We start from the raw sequence: 22,886 nt of genomic DNA, 5'->3' as shown, positions 1-22,886 counted from the left end.
CGCTGCATGGCTGAACGGAGGACAGTTCATGCTCACACCCATTGCTGTGCTGTGGACCATGTGTCTTCTGGTGGGAACAAATTTTTTCTGGCTTTGGGTCATGCTGGGCATCTACAGACCCAGTGAAAGCTGGCGGGGGTGAGGTGGTAGCTGGTGTGATCAGCATGTCTCAAAATGAACTCAGGGAGACTGCAGTTCCTAAGAGGATTTATTGGTACTGTGAGTAGGCAGTCTTGGAAAGAGTCAAAACCAAATACACTGTATTATTCTGATGAGACTTCAGGAAGATAGAAATTAGATGAGCTGGGTCAACCAGTGGATTTCTTTGCAAGACAGAGCTGTTTCCTATGTTCTGAACAGCATTTGCAGAACTCCCTTAGGAAACAGCTCTGTCTTGCTTGTTCCTGCACCTCACCAGCATCCCACTTACATTTTTCTTTTCTTTGTCTCATTCGGTTGGTCCAGGTAATGCCCTGTCAGGGTTTTACAAATGTTGTTTCTCCTGTCTTCAGCTGCTTATAGTCTTTACCTAAGTCAGTGCTGATACCTGGATTTTTTTCCAGGGTATCACTGGGGATAATAGTAAATTCCAGTAGGCAGTAAGTTTAAAGCAACTTAGATGATGCTGTGCAAGCCCTTGCCCAACACATGCTCGTATGTGGCACTCTTTCCTACTCAGGCTCCTTGCTCTGGGTACAGGGCACAGGCAGGTCCTCGCCTTCCTGGCACTGCAGCCAGCCAGGCTGTCAACCTGCCTAGAAACCAGCCTTTACCGAAGGAAGATACTCACAGGGGCTCAAACCAAACCCCAGGGTGGCTGGAATTTTGTTCTGAATGTGGAGCTAAAACGAGCATGCCTGGCACCAACTCCACTGAACCCAAACAGAAACCACAGAGAAAGATACTTCCAGGTGGCAGTTCAGAATAAGTTTGTCAAAAAACCACTATCCCTCAGGGACACCTGCTCAGCATGGGGACTGCAGTGCCCATGGGAGTCAGCAGAGCCGTATCACGGTTATGTCTCCCCCTCTGTCTGCCGAGTTCCTGTGTCCATGCCTCACCACCACCAGCCAGCACCACTGGCCTGTGCTTCCAGCTTGGTGCAGGCAGTGCTAGACGCATTTTTCTCAGGCTGTGTGCACGTGATAATCATGGGCGGAGGGACAAGGGCGTGTTACCTCCCATTTCCCTTTTCTCGGCACTGTTTGTATTCCCAGCCCACTCCTGCAGCATCTCTCCAGCTTCCACATCAGCTTTAAGGAGATGGACAGAGAAGCTCTGTGTGAGGAACATAAGCAATGACAGGCTTCCAGCAAGGTGATGAGGGAGAAGAAAGAAGACCTCGTGGTCCAGGCCTATCTTCCTCTTATGGTCCCGTCCACCTTTAAATGCTGGCATCTTTGGTGTCTACCAGCGCCAGCTAGCTTGGGCTGAACAAACATCTGATAAGATGTTACTGGCCAGTTAATTAACGTTTAGACTGGCACAATGAACCTCAAACTAAAGACTACTGGTTTAGGTCCTTCTTCACTCCTGCCCAGTGACAAAGAGGGCAGCTGCTCTCTTCCTATATGCACCTAATGCCTACCAGTCATGCCCGGCCAGCCCCAGCCATCTACACTTCCTTGGTGTGCAGCGCTAGCGGGACTCAATGTGATCAAGTGGCCTTAGCCTGTGAAGAGTCCCCCTCCTGTGCATGAGACTGCCGCTCCCACTGTCCTTCAGCTGGAGGTATCTCTGTGTGCTTGTCCGTGGCAGCCCAGGTATGCCAGGGTTGCTTTGATGGCTTAGGTCCATGCTGACATTGCTTACTCTGACCAAAGCATAGTCACACAGGCAGCTCAACAGTCAGCCTTGAGAAGGCAGATGCCTCCCACAAGGTGCAGCAATGACTGGGAGTGGGGTGGTAACTTCAGGTGTGCACTTCCCAAGCATCTACACCCTTACTGTAGAAATGATAGCAGCAGAATGGTGTAATTTCGCATAAAGGGCATTAACTGACCTAGTGCTAGTCACCAATATTTTGCCGTTAGTGACAGTTGCCTTTTAATTCTTTTTAGTTGCAATAAAAATAACTAAATGGCCATTTTAGGAGTGTAGAGGTGTCCATTAGCCACCTCCTTCCTGGCTTTCTTCTACCCCAGTATACACTATTAGCTACCATACCCACAGCACAATACCTCCAGTGTGCTGCTGCTGGTTCCTGCTAATGTTATTTTTCCTTCGTCTTCTTCCCATAGGGGAAATCTGCTGACTCGGACCCTAGCAGACATTGTGCATAAAGAAGACTTTGTTCTGAATTCCGAGTATCTTATCACACTTCTCGTCGTGGTGCCAAAGTAAGGCAATAGCGTGTGCACACGTGCTCAGTGTGGCATTGAGTTTCAGGCCTAAGCACTGGATCCAGGCGATAGCGGGTCAGGTTGGGGCAGCTCGTCAATGCTGTGGCTGCGGCATGGGTAGAGCTGTTAGCAAAGAGAAAGAACAGTTTCTGCCAAGGGTGGTGCTAGCACAAAAGAAGGAGACAAAGACTGCTCTGAACTCAGAGGAGGGCAGAAACGGGATGTAGGTTTTTAGCTGTTACACGGTGGGTTCTCAAACAGCCTCCTGGTAGGAATAGTAGGAGTTTAAAAAAAGAGCAAAACAGATACTTACTGGAGCTTAGCTAGTTTATAAAAGGAATGAGACCTGCAAACTCACAAGGCCACAATTGACTGTGTATTCCTAAGTGCCTTCACGTAGCATGACCGCCAGCAGCAGCAGCTGTGAAGTTATGCGATGTCCTTCTCAGAAGCCTACACAAAACTTTCCCTCTCCGTATAGCCCTGTCCCAACACACACACATACAGTACCATCACTTTTTTTGTCTGTGAAAACCACGTTACAAAAAGCTATCTGAGGTAAGTTTGTTGAGTTTATTATCTGCACATTCTTTCAGATTCCCCCTATAAACAGAATTCTTGCTTTGCAAACTCTTACCATTCCCTTGACCCCTTTCTCCCAGTGCTGGCACTTGCCGTGGTTGCAGTGTAGCAGCACATCAGCTCGGATTGCACAGAGCAGGTGTACCACACCTACCCATGGGTCAGGGGCAGCTTGTGCAGGGGTACTGGAGCATGGGACACTGTGTGGCAGCCTGGTAGTTTGTGCCAAAAGCAACATTCTTCCCACCATCGGCTTCCCGCTCTGGGCCCTTCCTCATGCCAAGACCCAAAGTGAGGACTGAGGGTGCAGTGTTGAAGGAAACATCTCCCTAGCTGGTGATTAGGAAAGGAAAGGATAGGAGAGGTTTGATGTATCTTAATCACATAACCCAGCACAAAGATCTCCAACCCTTCACTCTAAGCCATTTAATTGATTAAGCCAAGCTTAATTAACTGTATTTATCAACACATTTACTTTCTAGTATATTGTATTTGTTCACTGTGCTTTGTTTTGTGTTGCTCAAAGGTCAAGCTACGTACAGTGGCAGAAGACCTATGAATCCCTCTCTGATATGGTAGTGCCTCGCTCCACCAAGTAAGTGAAATTCCACATTAAGGTCCCTGTTTATTTCAGAGATCCCTGTCATATTTTAGCCCCTCAATTTGCTGGATCCTGGAAGGAATCACTTGTCTAATGCATGGGCTTCACATTAACATATGGATTTGCCCAATCTCATTCTCAGCTGAAATCAGACATTCCTCTGTTGAAGGGAAGTGCAGATGAAGGAAAAAATAATCATCACTTTTTTTTTTTTTTTTTTTACAGTTAGCTAGTTGTTCCCTTTTCCAGTAATCTAGTTCTTTCTACTTTCAACCAGGGCTTTTGCTTTTTGTGTAAAACAGAGAATTTATTGCAGTAACCCAGGCATAATTCAGACACATGCAATCACATGGAACTTTATGGAAACTGCTTTTTAAAAAGCTCAAATGCTATCTTTGCATCTTTAATTGCTTCCTGCTGTAGAATAGGATAATTCAGTGTATCGCCATTTGCATTAGCAAATGTCATATTAAATTATCTTTTCACCTGGAGTAAAAAAATCCTTCCTAGGAATTAAACATTCCACTGCTCAGCTCGCGCAGACCATGAGGTCCAACCCAGGGCACCAGAGGTGACAGTGCTATTACCTGAAATGGAAGAAGTGGGAAGGCACAGAGAAAGGAGAGAGCTGTGTGCTACTGCCTGGCTCAAAAACACAAGTGCATGGAAGGTGGGGGAACATTACCAGGAAACATAGAGAAATCGGGCAGGTAGAACGTGTGTGTACTATGACAGGTTCAGGAACTTGTAGGAGTTTTACATTGGCGAGAGCGTGGCTGGTGCTAGTTAAGCCTTTTTTCCCTATTTCAGTCACAGCAGTTCTTCAAACACAGGGTGTTGTTCAGCATCATAAATGAAAAATAGAACTGCAAAAGAGGAAGGTAAAGAGAGCATGAGGGATTTGCCATGTCAAATCACAGCAGTGAATTTCCCTCCCGCAGAATGATTGCTGAGGATGCAGAGGGAGGACTTTTCACCGTGACCCTGTTTAGGAAAGTGATGGATGACTTCAAGGCTAAAGCCAGGGAGAACAGGTAAGAAGCACTGACTGCTAGGCAGGGCAGGCTAGCAAACATGACGAGGTGAGGCTTGTTCTGTGTGCAGTGCAGCCGAATCCATCACTGGTTTTTAGGACTTCTTTACTGTTTGGGCTGCTGCTGGCCCTAAAGCCACTGAGAAGGCAGTGTGGGAAGGAGCTGCGGCAGCAGGTACAGTAATCCTATTTAAGCACCAAACTGCAGATCCTGGAGCTGCCCTTCCTGCTCTCATGCTACTGACAGCAGGAAGCTTGCTTTCTGGGGTGGCTTCAACTCCCACCCTCCACGTACTTTAACTGGTTAAATGGCTAACAGCTTTGAAACACCCGTTCCTGCTTCTCCAGAGGCAAAAGAAATGAGTGCAGGTATTGCTTGGACTATGGCCTGTGAGAGCAAATGTCATTTAATTGTAGGTTCATGGTTCGAGAATTTTATTTTGATGAGAAGGAACTGAAATGTGAAAAGGAAGAGCTGATGAAATTAGCTTCAGATAAGAAACAACAATATGTAAGTAGCACATCGAGTTGATGGCCCACATAATGACAGCCTTTGTTCCTGGCGTGCCTAAGCACCTCTCACTCAGAAACGGCTTTGTGGTTCCAATAGACTCCTGTGAGCTCCGTTTAGCCCAGAAAACTGAGGCGCAGGATAGATAACAGAATTTGCCCAATGTCACTCGAGATTCTGATGAACTGGGAGCCACGGACAGGCTGCCTGAGGATTATCCCAGCAGCCCACGATGGCTTCAGCAGCACTTCACGCAGCGAGGGGATCATAACACCGTTGTTTCTGTTCTCACAGGGCCCACTACTGCGCTGGCTGAAGGTGAACTTCAGTGAAGCATTTGTGGCTTGGATTCACGTGAAAGCCTTGAGGGTTTTTGTTGAATCTGTCCTGAGGTAAGTGGGTAAACATACAGTGCCGGCTGAGATTCCTGTAGAAGTCAAAACGTACAGCGCTCTTCCTGGGGCAGTTCCTTCGTGGGAGGGAGCAGCCCTGACATGCCACGCTCCAGAAACTCACGGGAGACAATACAGATGACCACAAAAAGGGTGACAGACAAAGTTAATGAAAAATGGTTCTTTGGGGGCACTTACAGGGAAGTGGAAAACAGAAAAACACTGTTTAGTTGACTTTTGGCTTTCAAAAGAAGATGCTTTCAGGGAAGGAGGCAGCACACCACCTCTGAGATCGTGCACTGCAGCGCACAATCAGCTGCCATGCCGGGAGGCTGAAGAGGGACAAGGGTGGGAGTGGAAAGGTGTGCCCCTTCCCCGCAGATGATCGTGGATGCTGATGTGTTTCAAGGTATGGCCTCCCAGTGAATTTCCAAGCAATGCTGCTCCAGCCAAATAGGAAGTCTGTAAAACGCCTGAGAGATGTCCTAAACGTGGTCTTCAAGCACCTGGATGAAGTCGCAGCAGCAAGTATAATGGATGTATGTATTCAAAGTACAACTGCCCATGCTGTAGCTTGTCTCAGTTTAGCCAAATGAACACTTTAACAGTCCAGGGGTTAGAGCAAGCAACTCCTCACACCGTGTCAGGCTAGGATCCCTGGTGGTTACAGATAGATCAGGGTAACAGGAATGATGGAGATGCCTAGAGATGGCTTACATTTCCTGTTGAAGCATCTGATGTTTACAGCTGCTGGATTGAAATAGGTCTGCTCAGTTATGCAACTGCTCTAGGTAAAAAGCTTCAAGTCTTCTGTACCATTCAGATCAATACAAGCAAGAAAAAATGAATTCAGAACGGTAGGACTGTGACACCTCCATTCCCTGTAAAGGCCGTCATTGATTAAATACCTTAACCTAGCACTTCAGCAAGCAGCATGACTTGCTGTCTCCCTCCCCATATCTGAGTGCACAAACAATTTAGGATAAACCAATTAGGGTAGACCACCAGGCATCAAAACAGCCCAAAATGAGCAAGTGTAAGATTGCACAAAGGGAGGAGAAAGAAATGAGTTGCTCTAGGGCTGAAGCACAGAAAAATGTTACAATACACGTTCACAAAGCATGAATTCTCAGTACCAACTGCATTAGGCAGCCTGCAAATACTAAGCAAACACCAGATTCTCAGTGGTAAATTCCTCACCTTAAGCACATCAAATGCAAAACTCCATTCCACCTGAGGAAGAGGAAGGCAGAAGCAATCCACTGTAGCTTGGAACTGTGCAACAGTTTGTTTACTGGTACTAAAGCGATATTTTTCCTTTTGCAGCCTGGTGTGGACATCCCTGGTTTACAACTGAGCAATCAAGAATACTACCCTTATGTCTATTTCAAGATTGACCTCAGTCTTCTTGACTGCAGTTAAAGAAAAATTGCTCAAGCTTCATCTATTAATTTTCAAGAGTTAAACAATCTTTAGCTGCTGAAAGTCAAACTAAAATGCAGATGCTAGAGTAGGATAATTGCATAAAATCTTCCTACCACTTCCAGTAGTTTGTACAGTGACTTCAATACAAAAAAAAAAATGTCATTCATAGCGTTACAAAAAACTTATCTCAGAGGCAGGAGGTACTATGGTAGTATTTATTTTTTTTGGTAAGTTACAAAGATGGAATATCTGTTGGACTTGAAATAAAACAATTTAAAAAGCGTGGTAGCTAATGGATCTACTAGGTGTGCAGAGTCCTGTTTTTCTAACAGAGCAAACAAAAAAAAAACCAAACCCACAAACCAGAAAAAGTAGGAAGCATCAGCAAAATCCAAAGTTCTTTTTAATTAAAAAAAAAAAAAAAAAGAAAAATCTTAAAAGATCCTGTTGTGGAGCTTATTGTAACATGACTTACAGTCCCAACTACTCATAAGTTCAGTTTTTGCCAAGGCAGTTCCATTAGAGCTGAGCTGCTGGGACGACTTAGAGTTGGCAGATACTTCCTGCACCAAATCAGCGGGCAAGTTACTGTTGGCTGCCAGGGGTTCTCACACTGCCTTTCATGGGGATGAGCTATGGGCAATCTCTCAGGCTCTAGCTGACAAATATCTGTATTGCATTATTTTCTTGGAAGGAGGGGAAACTTTCAGTTCTTTCATTCCTTAAACAAGCGGATCACACAAGGGCTTCACTAGACACTGATACACAAGACATGGAGAGCAACAAAATACAATAGTATTTTTATTAAAAAAGCAGCAGCAGCATCCATGCCTGTTCCCAATTCCCCTTCCAAGGAAACAGCAATTTCAAATTAAAACAATACCAGGTGGGAAGTGAAGAAAAGTTACATCCAACTTGCTGGAGACAGCACCGTGGTGTTTTTCTGTTAGCACCCAGAAATCCTTATGCCCTTAAATGGGGATTAGCTTCACTGCTAATCCTGGGGAAAAGGTTGACCGTTCCTGGTGTCTCCCATTACAGCAGCAACCCCACTTCCATTGTATTACTGATCTTACAAAGTCTGGTACAAAGAAAGAGAAAGCCCCTGAGAAGGAGTAGGAAAAGGAAGACTAAAGAACATTTGAAACTAAGATTGTCCATCAAATCAGGCTTTAGGCCAAACTGTCAAGACCTTTCAAAGCAAGGGGGTGGTTTAGGACTCCCCTCTGCACCAGCCTCTCTATTCTACAATTCACGATTCAAGGGTCATCCAAAATGGGATAGCTTTTATCACGTGCATCTTTCTTATTCTATACAAGACTAACACTGTGTGTCAAAAATATTTTGTTTTATTCTTTAATTGAAAACAGAAGCTGTCCAGGTTCCACCTCCATGGAGAAAAAAAAAAAAAATCACATTTAAAATTGGTTACACTAACAGCCTCCAGTAACACTCAAAACAGCACACTATCAACAAAATAAAAGCCAAGATGTCCCAAAGAAATATCCATGGTGTCCTCAAAATATTTGTTACACAGAATACAATCAAGTTTACTGGTTATGACAATTCATAGAATTTCTGCAATGTGTTCTTGAGATGCGTACAGTTCACTGCTGCAGTGCATCACATAGCACAGTGTGTCACGTGCTATTTCTCCATAAAAAGGCCACTGGAATATCCATCTGATTGTAAACCAGGTTGCAAACTGCTGCGCAAACTCTCCCAAGAAAAGAAGTTTCCTGAAGATCTCACAGCTCATCTTTATCCCAGTCATCCAGATCCACATCACTGAGATCAATATCATCTTCAACCGGAAGCTGCAAAAAAGGGAAGGTGTTGAGCATATATTTAGAAGCGCTTAACACATCGACTCTGACTTAGCATCATCAACTCTGACACATGATTACTTCATCCTGGGAGTAAAGCTCCTGCCTGTCAGCTCTTTCATTCATGAAAACTCAAGTGTATTAAGCACAGGACAAGTGATCAGAGTTCAGACTAGGAGGTTGTTTTCTACTAACAGAAATACTCCAAATAAAGGCAAATACAGATCAACTATGTAACAAAGCTACTACCATATTCTCTATTTTAATTCCATCTGAAGTAGATTAAAGGACTGTAGTAACTCTGGCATTTTTACAGCAACATTAAACCCTAAGAACACACTCAATTGCTGTGTTATTACAAAGGCTTTACCTTACGAACTTTCTGACATTAAGACTTTGATGGTAAGGTCAGCATATCGCAGAACCAAAGTCTCCACAAACGTTCAGGCCCCGAATGCACACACTACCACCTCCCTTACTCAGCATGGGTAGTAACAGGTGTCAGCCTCAGGGGATTCACCTTTCACTTTACATCCTTACAGCTAGGCAGGAGTATCTGTCCACAAAGTCAGACAGTGAAGCTGGTGTTTGGTCTGGTGGCAGGATTTAGATAATGGGAAACCATCAACACAGCTTGCCACAATCTTTGAAGAGCAAGCATTTTCACATTGCCAGTTCTTAGTTACTCTATCCAGTCACTTCCGAATGTGACAAATAGTCAGTACTTTTAAGGATGGAGCGCCTCTTACCTCACCATCTTTGCCATCCCAAGGTTCAACTGTATGAATTTTAGGGAAAGCTCCACCACCCACTGGTGCTGTAGAGCCACGACCAACAGACAGTTCCCTGAGGAAAAAAACCCCAAGTAAATGTTAAATTTAAGAAATTTCTCCAGTCTCCATCCACCTGGAACAGTGCCTACTTCAGATAAAAGGAAGTTAGTTTTGAGATCATCTTGCATCTCGAGGCAAATATAAGCCTGTCTGAAAGCAAAAGCTTTTCAAAGTGAGAAGCAGAAAATGAAAGAGAGCCCTTGGAGCATCATTGTAAATCTACAATTGGATCCAGAGAGACAAACAAGGTGAGCTACACTGTTTCATATTTCAGCAGTGCCCCTTTTAACACTGATGTCACACCGACACAGTCCCTTTACCAGTATGTTGTGTATCACTTGAGGCAACTCCAAGAGGAATCTATAATTCTAGTTTTGGAAGTCACTCCAACCGTTACCTGAAATTGCTACTAATCTTTTTTTATGGAGGCTTGGAGTCCCCTAGGTTACAATGGGTATGAGGTAACCAGTTTCTGCTTCGAGACACCCCATCTTGCTCTTGCTAGTTAGGCTTGCTCAAAAATCCTAACGAGCTAATCCCTTCGCATTCTTTCAGAGACAAGTAAGACTGAATAAGTATTCCTCCCTAGGTGGAATCTACAATTTTTCTGCTCTTCTCAGTGCTCGTTTCATTACTTTTGGTCAACACTGTTGAACTGCCTATTAGATTACAAAGGTGGCATGCAGCAAGCTGAGTTAACAGCCAGCTGTGCCAACTGTGACTGCTTTATCCAGGCATACAGCTGAGCTGAAGTGTCAAGTACGCAATTATTCCAGCAAGTATAGCTCTGTAGTAACACAATACCAAACCAATTATCTAATGCAATATCAGCTGTTAAGTTGGCTCGTGTCCTGAAGCACCATCCACCCTCACAAGGAGAGGCTTTGCTGAGATGGATTTTACAGACTAAGAGAATTTGCCATGTCTGAGGAAGGCAGACATTTCTCTCTCATTCATAAGTACAGACCATTGGTATTACTATTCTTGCATCTGAATCCTGTATTTTACTTGATGCCCTGAGAACCTTCTCTTTTTGGCATTAAGAAGAAAGTCTGATCACTTACGCAGGTAAGAGAATATAGCAGTTTCCATTAATCCAGCAGGAACAGGGGTCAATTAATGGCAAGGTAGGGGGAGGCTGTTGTATTTCCTTTTGCAATTCTGACTGTCCTTTGCCATTCTCCAAGCACAGACATGGCAACAGCACTGCTAATGTAAGCTCTCAAAGGCTCTCACACACCTTATGGTGGCTGGTGCTCTACCCAGAAGCAGAGTTCTTGCTTCACTTTGACCATGCTTAAGTAACAGTTTGTTCTGTGGCTCTGTTTCAGTGCTGCTGCTGCCTTCTATCCTCCTCCCTATTTCCTTTCCCCATTCAATTTTTCTCAGCACTGGCTCTTGCCCAGCTACGCAAGAGGTGGTTTCAGGAAACCTGAGCTGAGCAGAGAGCTGCTGACTTTTTGGATGATAGCTTCAGCTCCCCCAATCAGTTTATCAGATGCCAGGGCAATGGGAGGGGAAAGACAGGACCAGAAAGAACCAGAAAGATGAACAGCAACATACAGAACCTCAAAAACCTCAGCAGCTTCCTTTCAGGTTCCCAAACTGAGAGCTTCCCAATTACTTAATTGAAATAGTGCATTTTGATTGAACGGTATAGATTGCCAAATCCCATTAATTTATTGCGTTACCAGAGAACCAGAATTTTTCAAGATCAAAGCTCACTTCTGTTTTCAAACCGTTTCCAAAGGTTGTGCTAAAGCTACCATTTAAGTCTAATGTCCGACTTCTTAATTCTGTCCACCACAAGAAGGTAGCGACCACTTTATTAGTTGCAATCCTTACTGTAATAATTCATTTACTCCAGTGAATGCTTGTCATCTTAATTCTCTTAACATGCAAGTCTTGTCTCATCCAGGAGAGCTTGATTTTGGTCTTAAGAGTTACAGCCCCACTCAGAGAAATATTTAAGTCCCTTAAATATTTCATACCTGAGAAACTCATTAATCCCTTGCTCACTGAATGATCCTTTCAGAAGGGCAAATTTCATCTTCCGAGCATTAACAGCTGCCATTGCTGGATACCCAAAGCCTCCAATCCCCAGAGAGCTCTCAAGATCTGACTGAGCACCTGCTTCTGTCCACAGCCACCTTGAGGAAAAGATAAAACAGAAAATTAATAATTAGGATAGGCACTACAATAATTTTGAGGTCACATGTATCCTGCAACTCTGCAGAGTTCAAGCTGGCCTCTGAACTGCCCTTTACAGCATCAGGCATTATTGAAGTCAGCAGGGAACAGTGGGGTCCTGATCTTGAACCACATAACATAAGGAAGCCCCAAGCTCACAGCCACTGAAAGTTGGATCAGAACAGCAGCAATGAAAGACAGTCCAGGGCCAGAACTGTGTTACCTATCTCAACAAATTGCTGCATTTTAGCCTATATTAAGCAAGGTTTAAAATGGCTCAAGTCACATATCTAAATGTGACACAGTACTGCCCAAATCCCACTGTAGAGGTTTTCTGGCCCAAAACTGCAAAACCAACATTTCACTCAGTATTAGCTCCTCACTGGTCACCCTCTGACAGAGTCTCAGTTCCTCTAATACTTAACAAGTCCCCTGAGGGACCTCTGTAATCAGCCAATCTCAGCATTTCCCCCCAGGCTTTCATGCCATTTTGCTCCCTTTTCATAGCAGTCAGTGTGTCAGAACAACTCTTACTTCCCAGAGATCCTAACCTCCACATGAGTGGAGGAGAAAAGGCAAAGGCTGCTGGCCACCTTCTTTGAGAGCATGAAATTTGCTAATAAACTGCAATGTACTGGTTTTTTTTGTTGTTGAGAATTCAACAGTCATACTGGCAGACTCACCCACCAGAAGAAGGCTCCAAAATAAACTGGATAAATAGTGCCCTAAAATATTTTAGCATTCAGAACAAAAAAGATGCTTAATATCACTCATCCATGCAGGATTTGAGAGGTGGATAAAAAGCCCAAAACAGCAGTTTATTCTAAAGCTGCAGCATCCTCTCCTGCAGTACCATTGGTGAAATACCAACATATACTATCCTGAACAAGGAACAAATCTTACCTGCAGATAAGACAGCTCTGTTATCATACAAATTCTATCCCGTTACCTCTAAAAATGCTCACATCTTTTCCAAGAAGACCAGTCTGCAATGACACTTACCCCCACATTTTCTTTTTGTATTTTTCAGCCATTTTTAACATGACATCCAGGTAAGAATTCCTCCCTGAAGCTCCTGTTTGTTAGACAGAATTGGACAAGTTAAAAACACACAACTATATGCTTTAAGTGACAAATTCATGGAGAAGTCTGCTTGCTTGTATATCTACCTGTGTCAAGAATATGAGGCAGGATGGAAATGATGCAGAGCTGGTGAGCATCACAGGTACTCTTTAGAACATCTTCACTAATTATCTAGAAGAAAGTGGCAGGAAGTCAATGTGAGCAAGGCTTGGTTACCTAGCTGTGACTGCACTTCCCTCTGACAGCTTATCAACTCCATCCTACAGGGTAATAAGCATTGAAACAACTTGACACAAAAGCTTACAAGCATCTCCTACTTTGCTGGTCCCCCAACACAAGACTAATCACAAAAAGTTCAAAGTCTTCTGTTGAGACTTGCAGCAACGGGCAAGTAAGCAGCACCTAATACAGCTTACAGAGAGCACAGTAAGGTGTCACCGCCCTTGGACAAGGGTTGGAAACAGCACGCCCAGACCTACACATAGGCCGGTAGGTTTCCTTCAGGGTACTGCTAGCATAAAGAGAGCCAGCAGGATGCAGCATTTGCTGAAGATGAGGACATTTAAATCTGCATCAGTAGTCTCCAAATTTTGACTGTGCACTGCTACCAGTAAAAAAACATTTCTAAGCACGCAGCCCCAATATATGCATAACAATTATATACATGTACTACTGTACTAACATGTATGCTAAAAGGTGTACAGAAAATAGACATTTTAAAAGGCTGACAAAGATGAAATAAACACCATTTTAATATATCTTTTTTTAATTTGTTAATGGTACGAGTTTTCTTTTCTTCCTGCACCCCAGTGAATTGTCTTGCATGCACCCCACTTTGGAGACAACTGATCACCATTTCAAATCTAGCAACATCACACTGAAACTAGAAGTCACCATACAGAGACTGGAGTTTTTAGACAAGTAAGATCAGTTATCATGCAACTTCTAATGGATGGATTACAAACACCAAAACCCCTGCCCTCTTGTTGTAAGGAAAAAGATGGGGCACAGAACCCAACCTTTTCACTCATTCCTGAAGAGAGGATTTAGACACCCTGGTACCATCCTGTCAGTGCCTTCGCTATACCAATTCTGATAATCTTCAGTCAACAACAAATTTATAGTAAAAAATTAAATAAGAGGAAAGCTGAATGATCAGACTTGTCATCCTTGACATTCTGCTGCAAAACAGTGTGCAAGCAGCACACTTGGGCTGTTCTGTTTACAGTTAATATAGTCCTGCAAGAACCGCTGCAAAGGATATGATGGAAAAGCAATTTGAGAAAGTGATGTAGAGGTACCTCCAGGAGCTCAGGTGGTGGGGCATTATCAGAAAACAGATCCAGAGCACGAGCAACAATATCAGATCTAGTTCTGCCACCATCATAATCAACAGGGTCTTCTCCTTTCTGGAAGATTTTAATTGTGGGAAATCCACGAATCTGCAAGACAAGTTTAAGCCATCAGCTCAAATAAATCTGAATATTTGTGGTGGAAGTTATCTGCTACTCTGATGTATTCTAGATTAAGAGAAAGGGAAGAGATTTAACATCTACGTGAATCAAGTCTCACAGCCCATTATAACTGAACTGGAACAATTTTGTAGCTTTCTGCTTGTGCAACAATTCAAAATAAGGCTAACACATGCTGAAATATTGTTTCAAATTTTAGCCCTGATGAATCAGCAACAGTTTCATCTCAGTTTAGAGGCACCAAGCTCTGCATGTCTAAGTAGCAGGAGGACTATCTTAACATTTTCTATTTCTTAGACATTAGTTTCCCTGATTTGTCTGTAGTGAGGCAGCACTGTGCCTACATGGCTACAAATGGACCTTAAGCTCCCTCTGCTGCACTTCCAGTAAAACTTACTCAGTCTTCCGGCTGACTGTCAGCCAAGTGCACTTACAGGGAAACAAAGCATCACACTGTGAGCTCTCTGTACTGTATTAAAAATTAAAGAATATCAGTTCACTTTGGGCCCACAGCATAGCTGATCTGGGCAGCTAATACTGTCAGAGTGATCCCTGATAACTGGCTCTAAGATGTACAGGTACATGTGCATGTTCTCGAGATGCCCAGCTAGCATACATACAGTCTGAGAGACCTCTCACTGCAGATGATAAAGCTATACAAGACCTTAAGGAAATAAACAGCCTTTTTCATTAGCAACATCCAGATTTATTCCTTTCCTCTCACCCCATTTATTTGTATTGTTACTGACATTCAGGAATGAATTATTTGTGGAAAAGTGGTATATGTCACTTAACTTTTTTTAGCACAAAACATTTTAAGTGGTACCAGATTAAGGAACAGTTCTGTAAGCATTAAAGGGAAATCTGATTTACTGGAGATGGAAAGGAAATGGTAACTGCTGCAGAGCACGCTCACCCCGTATCGGCCTGCCAGCATCTGATTGACTGTTGCATCTACCGCAGCCAGCTTTACTTTTCCCTTTGTCTGCTCCTTCACCTCAGTGGCAGCAGCTGCCCATTCTGGCTCTAGGCTGAAAAACAAAGAGTATGAGTGCTCTCTTACAGCTAGCAAAAGAGTACCACATCACAATGTTATGTAGCATACTCCACTCAAGAAAAAAAACAGTCTCCGCAGAGAATGACAGCTAGGAGAGTTATTCCAGATGAGAGTAAAGTTCTGCATCTGAAGGAATGAAAAGGTTAATATAACCTCTGGATCTTATTTCTACCCGTAAGTGGGAATTTTACTGCTAAGGAGGAGCGCAGCCATAGCAGCACCAAGGTGCCCTGAGCAGGAGAAGCCCACAGAGTTTTGTTACAACACCTTACGGTGAACTCCACTTCTGATGTACCAGAGATGCAAGGTCCCTTTTAGGGGATTAGGGGTACTGCTCAAAAGCAAGCACTAATGGGAACTGAAATGTCAAAGAAAAAACCTCATTTACTTTTTGCAGTGCCCACACCACGGGGCATAAAACTCCACCATCCACACATCATCACTATTTATGACGTTCTTATCAAAGCTGTCATCAGTCAGCTCAATCACATCCTTCTTATCTCCACCTCCGCTCTCTCGGCTCTGTAAGAAACAAACAGATCCTCACATAAGCAGCAACCAAAATTAGTTTCCCACACAAGCTATCTCCTGTGTGTCATGTTGTACCAAATGGTCTTTACTTGAATGAGATACAAACCAGGCAGTGTTAGGTCATACAACTTTCCCATTTTAGAACTGACAATACACACAGCCTACTCCCACAGCACTTTCAAGAAACAGCAAGTGAACCTTCTCTTAAAAGAAATAGAAAAAGATCAAAACCAGGTCAAACTGACTAACAAGATGTGGGAACACTTCCCCAGTTCTTCATGGTCTGATCTGTCCAAGAACAAAGTGCTCTCCAACCCTCCCACCCCACGGTGCCCTGGTTTCCAGACAAAAACACGTGAGCGCAATACACAGTCCACCCTGGTCTTCTATCTGGCCAACCTAAGGATGTTCGAGTGTACTTGCTCCATGATTTAGAAACAGTAGCCAGCAGCTTTTCAATCTACCTTCAGGGAGAAATCCAGCATGCCAACTTCAGAAGAACACTACCAAATTAAAAAAAACCAAACTCATCCATCTAGCTTAGACTAGGACTAGGCAAACAGTACCTCAACCAGTTGGAGAATGGGGCTTAACAGGGACCTCAAAAGTTCAAAGGGAGATGCGAAGTCTCACACTTGGGGAAGAATAACCCCATGCACCAATACATGCTGGGGACTGACCAGCTGGAAAGCAGCTTTTCAGAAAGGAGCCTGGAGGTCCTGGTCAACAAGTTGGACATTAGCCAGCAATGCAGCCCTGTGGCAAAGGCAGCAACAGCCTCCTGAGCTGCTTCAGGCAGAGAGTTGCCAGCAGGTCTGGGGAGGTGATCCTTCCCTCTGCTCAGCACTGTGTGAAACATCTGGAATGCTGGGCCCAGTTCTGGGCTCCCCAGTATAAGAGGCACGCACAGACTGTAGCAACTCCAGCCAACAGTCAAAGCTCATTAAGGGCTTTGAGCATCTGACATATGTTAAGAGGTTGAGAAAGCTGGGGTTGCTCAGCTAGAAAGAGACAAGGCTCAGTGTGGATCCTATCCATGTATATAAATACCTGAGTGGAGGGGACTAAAGAAAACAAAGGCAGACTCTTCTCTGCAATGCCCAGTGACAGGACAAGGAATAAGGGCATATGTTGAAATACAAGAACTTCATTTAAACATAAAAATTCTACTGTGAGGGTGGTCAAACGCTGGAACAGGCTGCCCAAAGAGCAGAGTCTGTGTGGAGTGTCAGTCCTTGGAGATACTCACAACTTGACAGGACAGCCCTGAGCAATCAGCTCTAGCTGACCCTGCAGGGGGCTGGACTAGACAGCCTCCAGAAGTCCCTTCCAACTTCAGCTACTCTGTGAACAGAGTCAGGAGCACAAGCTTTGATCTCCTGTACAGAACAGCCCCCTGGTTGAAGACAAACCCACACTTGTCCTCAAATACCTGTTTCCCAGAACTATATCCTCCACTTCTGCCACTAAGACGGTCTTTCACCATGGACCGAAGAGCACTTAGAGCAGCATCGACAATGGCATCACTTGTCCTGCCACCTGCAATGCAGCAAAAAGAATGTTTAAGGCATCGAAAGGCCAGTTTAAAGTAGGCCCCTGACTTAGCAGCAGGATTGCTTATCTGATGGGGGGTGACTGTGGCAAGCTCCCACTAAACAGGAAGAAAGAAGTAATTCTTTGGAACTGCCTATCAAACTCCACCAACTACAGACTGCAGGTGGGACTGCTAGCCCATGCTAAGACATGCACAATTTGGTCAAGCAAGTCCCACCCATCTGTCCCTCAGTTACTACAAGCACTAGACAGGAAGGAAACACCACACAAGACAGCATTAACAGCTACCATAATTACTGTGTTCAGGAAGTTTTTAGGCATGCAACACATGAAAAGACATCACATTTACCCTGATAATCCTCTGCTTTGTTTTTGTTGGCTCCAAATATCTTGATAGTTGGAAACCCTCTGACTCCATACTGTCCACCCAAGGACTGATGCTTATCTGCATCTACTGCACCTACTTTTACTACACCCTGTGGAAATAAAAACAAAAACTAAGACAAGACTTGTACAGTAGAGAGTCAGTCATTAGGAGGGTAAGCAACAGTCACCAGAAGAGGTATTATCCCCTGAAAAGCATTAAACTACAGAATGCCATATGTCCATTTCTTTCTTCATTCAAAAAATTTTTTAAAATTGTTTAGGGGTGGTTTTTTATGTTTTTGTTTGGCTGGTGGTTTGTTTGTTTTTTTTTTGAGGGGAATGTATTTTACATAGGTAAACGTTCAGCAAATCACTACGTAACCAAGTTTTTTGTAATTAAAAAAATACTCATCACCAACAGCTTACAAAGCCGTGTTCATATATTCAGTTAACGCTGTTCCTGTACTTCAGAGGCAGGTGACAGGACAGCAAGGAAGAAAATAGAAACATGCTATTTTGGGGGATGGCTGGATTCTAATGTCTTCCGGTGCTGTGAAAAGCAGCCCTGGGAAACAGTGATGGGAATCACAGGGACAGAACTGACTTGCTTCCTCTGCAATCCAATGGCTTCTTTTTTAAAAAGCAAAAAAAAAAACCAACACCAAAAAACTTAAAAAATCCTGACTTTAAGCGCCTCTGATCTGTCACTTCTCTGGCTGGACAAGTATGATTGAAGTGATATGACTTTGGGGACCAAACCCTACCTCGATGTTCCCAAGCCAGATTACAAACAGCCAAACTCTCCTCAATCCACTGCCACAGGCATATTTGAAAGATTAAACTTACTTTTAATGCTGTTGCTGCTTTCTTCCACTCAGGGGTTAGTCTTTGACAATGACCACACCTTTTAGAGACAAAAAACACAAACAAAACAGATGTTAACTGTGATTCAGACCTGATAACTATTTCACAAAGTACAGACTGGCCTCGTTGGTTTGCAATTACAGAACAGCAAACTGTGCGAGACTTAAGGTCTACTCATGAGGAGGGGAAGAGGCTATGCTACAACATCACATCATCTCTCAGACTTTGGAAGAAAAACCTCCACATGTATTACGTAAGTGCATACAACCCCTGCCCTCCCCCCCCATATATATACACACACCCCCCCCTCAAAAGCTGCCTGGCTTTACAAACACAGAGGCAAATGCGAGCACCAAAATCTAACTTTATTGCCGTTGTTCAATAAAACTTCCTGTTACCTGTAAAGCTGCAACAACACCAGAAGAGGCACAGCAAGCTTTCCCCTAACCTCTCAGCACAGAGTCACGCTGTTGCAATGGAAGGCCCCTCTTTCTCCAGAACATGGCACTTTGGATAGCAATAGCACAGAGGATTTGTGCAAAGACAGAACGTACATCACTGGTGTTTGCATGGAAGAGGCTCCATGCCCTGGACGTGAGCAGGATTGTAGATAATGGTGCTAAATTAAGATGCACAAAGCCAATATTTTTCAATGGAAATGGGAAATTCTAGGTGTCAATTCAGATCTGTGCTTTCACATCAGAATCAGGTTCAGAAAGACAGAAGTGAGGGGCCTTTTCACTCACCTACTGCACTTCAATCCATCATTTTTGATACTAATTTCAGTAGAAAAACTGAAGTATTAAAATGGTGTATAAGGTTTTCATAGAATACCAGGTTGGAAGGGACCTAAGGATCATCTGGTCCAACCTTTCTTGGCAAAAGCACAGCTAGGCAAGTTGGCCCAGTACCCCGTCCAGCTGAATCTTAAAAGTGTCCAGTGTTGGGGAATCCACCACTTCCATGGGAAGATTATTCCAATGGCTGATTGCTTTCACTGTAGAAAATTTTCCTCGTGTCCAATTGGAACCTCCCCTGGAGTAACTTACCCATTACCTGTCTTTTCCACATGACTCCAATTCCTACCTTTTTCCCCAGTGAGGATATTTAAAATAGGAATCCCAACTGCAGCTATTTTGCTAGTCATGAGGCCATCAAACCAATAACTGTGCTGCCAACAAGTGAATGAAACCCTGTCCTGATCAGCACCAGATTAATATGCTGCTCCTCATGATAAGAGCAAGCAAGTACACAGCTATAATTCTTACCATGGGGCAAAGAACTCCACGAGCCACAGGCTTTCACTTTGGATGACCTCCTTGTTGAAGTTGGTTGGTGTCAGCTCTATCACATCGTCACTCGCCGAATATAAACCGTTAACTGCCAGGAATAACGTGCAGCTCACTGTGCCTAGAACAAAGAGCAAAGCAATCAGCATTCCTGCAGAACATTTATGATTTTCCGGTTGCCATGGATAAATCATTTCCCCACCCCCTACAAATCACTAAGGGGGAAAAAAAATCCAGTTTGACTGGGGAAAAAAGGTTAAGGCAAGACATATGCTTCCTCTCTTCACTTAAATCATGATTCCACAGGATCATGTAATAGATTCTCTGTGCCTAAAGCTAGCTGGAGTCATGCCACTCCTGCTATGGCTCTCCAGAGAGCATTTTGTCAAAGCTGCTACCCTAACTACTACTGCTACGAGACCAGCAGAATTTCCACACACATTCCCATGGTCAGCTACATTTTATTTCCGTTCTTTCTCATAGAAACTCTTAAGTCAATTGCCCACACCTCTTGCACAGCAGGCACTCAAACACATCTTTCATAGGATCACATAATCCAGGACTGTCCCAAATAGTCTTAGTACAGTTACACTGATTTTAGGACCAGCACTTGATGCACTGGTAGTGTAAGGAGCTCTTTTGTTCTGGCTTATAAGGATCTTAGTCTACCATTGATTTATCTCTCTAGCAACAGATGGAAAAAAACAGCTTAATCTTGCTGGTTAAGAACTCAAGCACTCGTAGAACGCTAAATAACCATACCCCACATTAAAAAGTACAAGGAAATTGCTTTCTCTTAAGATTTTAATACTTCTGGATCTTATTATTGCTTGATACTTTGCACATAAAACCTTGTAATCTTTCCTTCTACCTAGTCAGGGAGATTGAGAGATGACTTGGTGAACGATGACAAGGATCTCTGTAACAAAATACACGCAAGAATTTTCTTAATCCAAAGACTGGGGGGAGTAAGAGCTCAGGCACTGAAATTAGAACTAGGGAAAAAATAGTTGTGCTGCGAGTGGTTAATAACTTGAATAGGAAGCTACACATTCTCTCTCAAGAATGAACATGAGAGGAAGATTCAGCTCAGTGATGCAGAAACGCTACAGCACGTGGTACACAAACTGCACAGCATCATCTACGCTTTACCAGTCCTGCTCAAGAAAACCCAGTTTCATTACACCTATTCTGCAGGCAAGAGAAGCTAAAAGAAATAACATCTTCCAGGTTACTCAGCCAGAGATCAGGACTGAATTGCCACGCTGCAACCCAGTGTCCTGTCCATCACACCACTCCCCCTCCTAATGGCTTTTTCTAGCCCTAGGACCCAAACCCTTTCTTCTGGGGTGATTCTAGTTGGTTTTAAACCACCAGCTTTACACAGTAGATTTGCTCTCTCCCTTCAGTATGCCCACACACAACCAACACATCATCAGCACTGACCAACTGACTCCCAAGTGGCCGTCACAGCATGTTACAGTGACCTACAGTACCAGTGGCAGCTGGGGTAGAGTAAGAAAACAAGGATGCAAAAAGCTACTTGAATGTTACAGCCACTGTCAAGAGAGAAACCCTTCTCTAGATGGAATGAGACCATTAACTTGAAATCAGCATACCTGTGCATCACCTAAAGGTATCTGTTGCAGAATATATTCAGAAGCTGAGCAGTTCACTCAGCCATTTCTGTCACTCCAAATAGAGAGGTTCTAGTTTATGCAAAAACACCTGCTAAAGGGAACTCACAAAAGAATGCACATGGTGCGATTCACGTAGTCACGTATGACTGCATTTTTGTTAAACTATGACTCATGAACCGGTGGCATAGTTTTCCTTTCTATAGTGAAACAGTTATGGTTTAATTCATCTTTAGTAAATAAAAAGATCATTTTCCTACAAGCATCTAAGCCGGGAAAATGCAAATCTGCCCTTTTATTAAGGCAATAAAAAATCTCAGATAATCCAATTTCAGAAGTTGTTTTCTAATGTAAGTGAATTACATAGACAGGAGGGTTGTTAAACCAAGTAAGGCAGCTCAATGTTGGTATTACTAGCCCCCACCGAAAAAACCCAAGTTGTAACTCTGTGAAGAAGAGGAGCAGCTGTGAAGAAATGCTTTTGCCAGGGGATAACGATTCTGAGAACTTCCTCCTTAGAACGCCCGCACCTCCCGCGGCGGCGCTGGGCGCGCGGAAGAGCGCCCGCCCGCGCGCGCCCGTGAGGGGGAGCCTTCCCCCTGCGGCCCTGCCGGCGGTACGGGCACCTTCCGTAGCTCTACGGAAGGGTCCGAGGGGCGCTGCTTAGCGGGTGTATCGATTTGCCCAGCACAGAAGAGCCAGCAGCGGGGAAGAGGAAGCACAATTCCCCACGGACTCCTCCTTCTGCCTTCAGTCATTGCTTTCTTACCGCCCTTACTGCACTAGACAGCCAGGTCACCCAGGCGAGTAAAACACCGCCCCTTGATGGAAACGAAAGCGTGGTTTGGGTTTTTTTTTTTACATTAGGGTGAGAAACAAGCACCACTTTCTTTCATTTCTTTGTTACTGGGACCTTTAGGCAGCCTCCCTGCGCCCCGGTATCCTGCCGAGCGATCGGGGGCGGCTCGGACCGGGGCTGCTCCCGTCCCTGCTCGTCCCTTGCCCGCCCCAGCCCAACCGCTCCGCACGGCCTAGAACCCCCGCCGCCCCACCCCGACCCGTCGCCAGCGGCCGCCCGCTCAGCCCAGTGCCCGGGTCGTCCCTGTCCCCGCCGCGGCGGGCCCGCATGGCCCGGGAAGCCGGGACGGGGGAAACCGCGCCCCGCCGCCCCTCAGGCCGCCGCCCGGTGCTCCTACCCCACCAGAGCTGGCCCGCGGCGCGCGACCCCATGGTTGCTCTGCCGCTCCCTCCGCCGCCGCTACTAGAGCCTGCCCGCCCCGCCCTCCGCGCCCCGCGTT

At 44.5% G+C, this 22,886-nt stretch overlaps 2 protein-coding genes across 3 annotated transcripts in view; one reads left to right on the top strand and one right to left on the bottom strand.

The window, feature by feature from the left end:
• Positions 1–7,289, top strand: part of ATP6V1C2 (ATPase H+ transporting V1 subunit C2) — a 21,087-nt gene extending 13,798 nt beyond the window's left edge. For both annotated transcript variants that reach the window (XM_075086822.1, XM_075086823.1), the window contains exons 7-13: positions 2,241–2,339; positions 3,451–3,519; positions 4,467–4,559; positions 4,976–5,069; positions 5,364–5,461; positions 5,871–6,000; positions 6,788–7,289. In XM_075086822.1, coding sequence (XP_074942923.1) covers positions 2,241–2,339; positions 3,451–3,519; positions 4,467–4,559; positions 4,976–5,069; positions 5,364–5,461; positions 5,871–6,000; positions 6,788–6,883 — 679 coding nt within the window. In that variant the 3' untranslated portion in view covers positions 6,884–7,289. The remainder of the gene's footprint in view (positions 1–2,240; positions 2,340–3,450; positions 3,520–4,466; positions 4,560–4,975; positions 5,070–5,363; positions 5,462–5,870; positions 6,001–6,787) is intronic.
• On the bottom strand, positions 7,088–22,886 carry PDIA6 (protein disulfide isomerase family A member 6). The gene is made up of 13 exons (XM_075086821.1): positions 22,785–22,886; positions 19,931–20,072; positions 18,645–18,702; positions 17,782–17,908; positions 17,311–17,417; positions 15,736–15,869; positions 15,207–15,321; positions 14,120–14,260; positions 12,905–12,989; positions 12,738–12,810; positions 11,537–11,695; positions 9,462–9,558; positions 7,088–8,703 (listed from the first exon to the last, which is right to left on the bottom strand). Exons 1-13 carry the CDS (start codon positions 22,816–22,818, stop codon positions 8,635–8,637), a joined length of 1,341 nt encoding a protein of 446 aa, XP_074942922.1. The 5' UTR covers positions 22,819–22,886; the 3' UTR covers positions 7,088–8,634.

Source organism: Phalacrocorax aristotelis, chromosome 3 (genome assembly GCF_949628215.1).
Source record: "Phalacrocorax aristotelis chromosome 3, bGulAri2.1, whole genome shotgun sequence".
Taxonomy (NCBI): domain Eukaryota; kingdom Metazoa; phylum Chordata; class Aves; order Suliformes; family Phalacrocoracidae; genus Phalacrocorax; species Phalacrocorax aristotelis.
This window is presented reverse-complemented; position numbering and strand designations above follow the sequence as displayed.

Bases quoted from the DNA above. Each gene is read 5' to 3' on its own strand.
- PDIA6 (XM_075086821.1), bottom strand. From the start codon at position 22,818: ATGGGGTCGCGCGCCGCGGGCCAGCTCTGGTGGG. The intron at 20,073-22,784 runs GTAGGAGCACCG...TCTTTGTTCTAG, and splicing joins CGCGGGCCAGCTCTGGTGGG to GCACAGTGAGCTGCACGTTA. The intron at 8,704-9,461 runs GTAAGAGGCGCT...CCTTTTTTGCAG, and splicing joins GGGATGGCAAAGATGGTGAG to CTTCCGGTTGAAGATGATAT.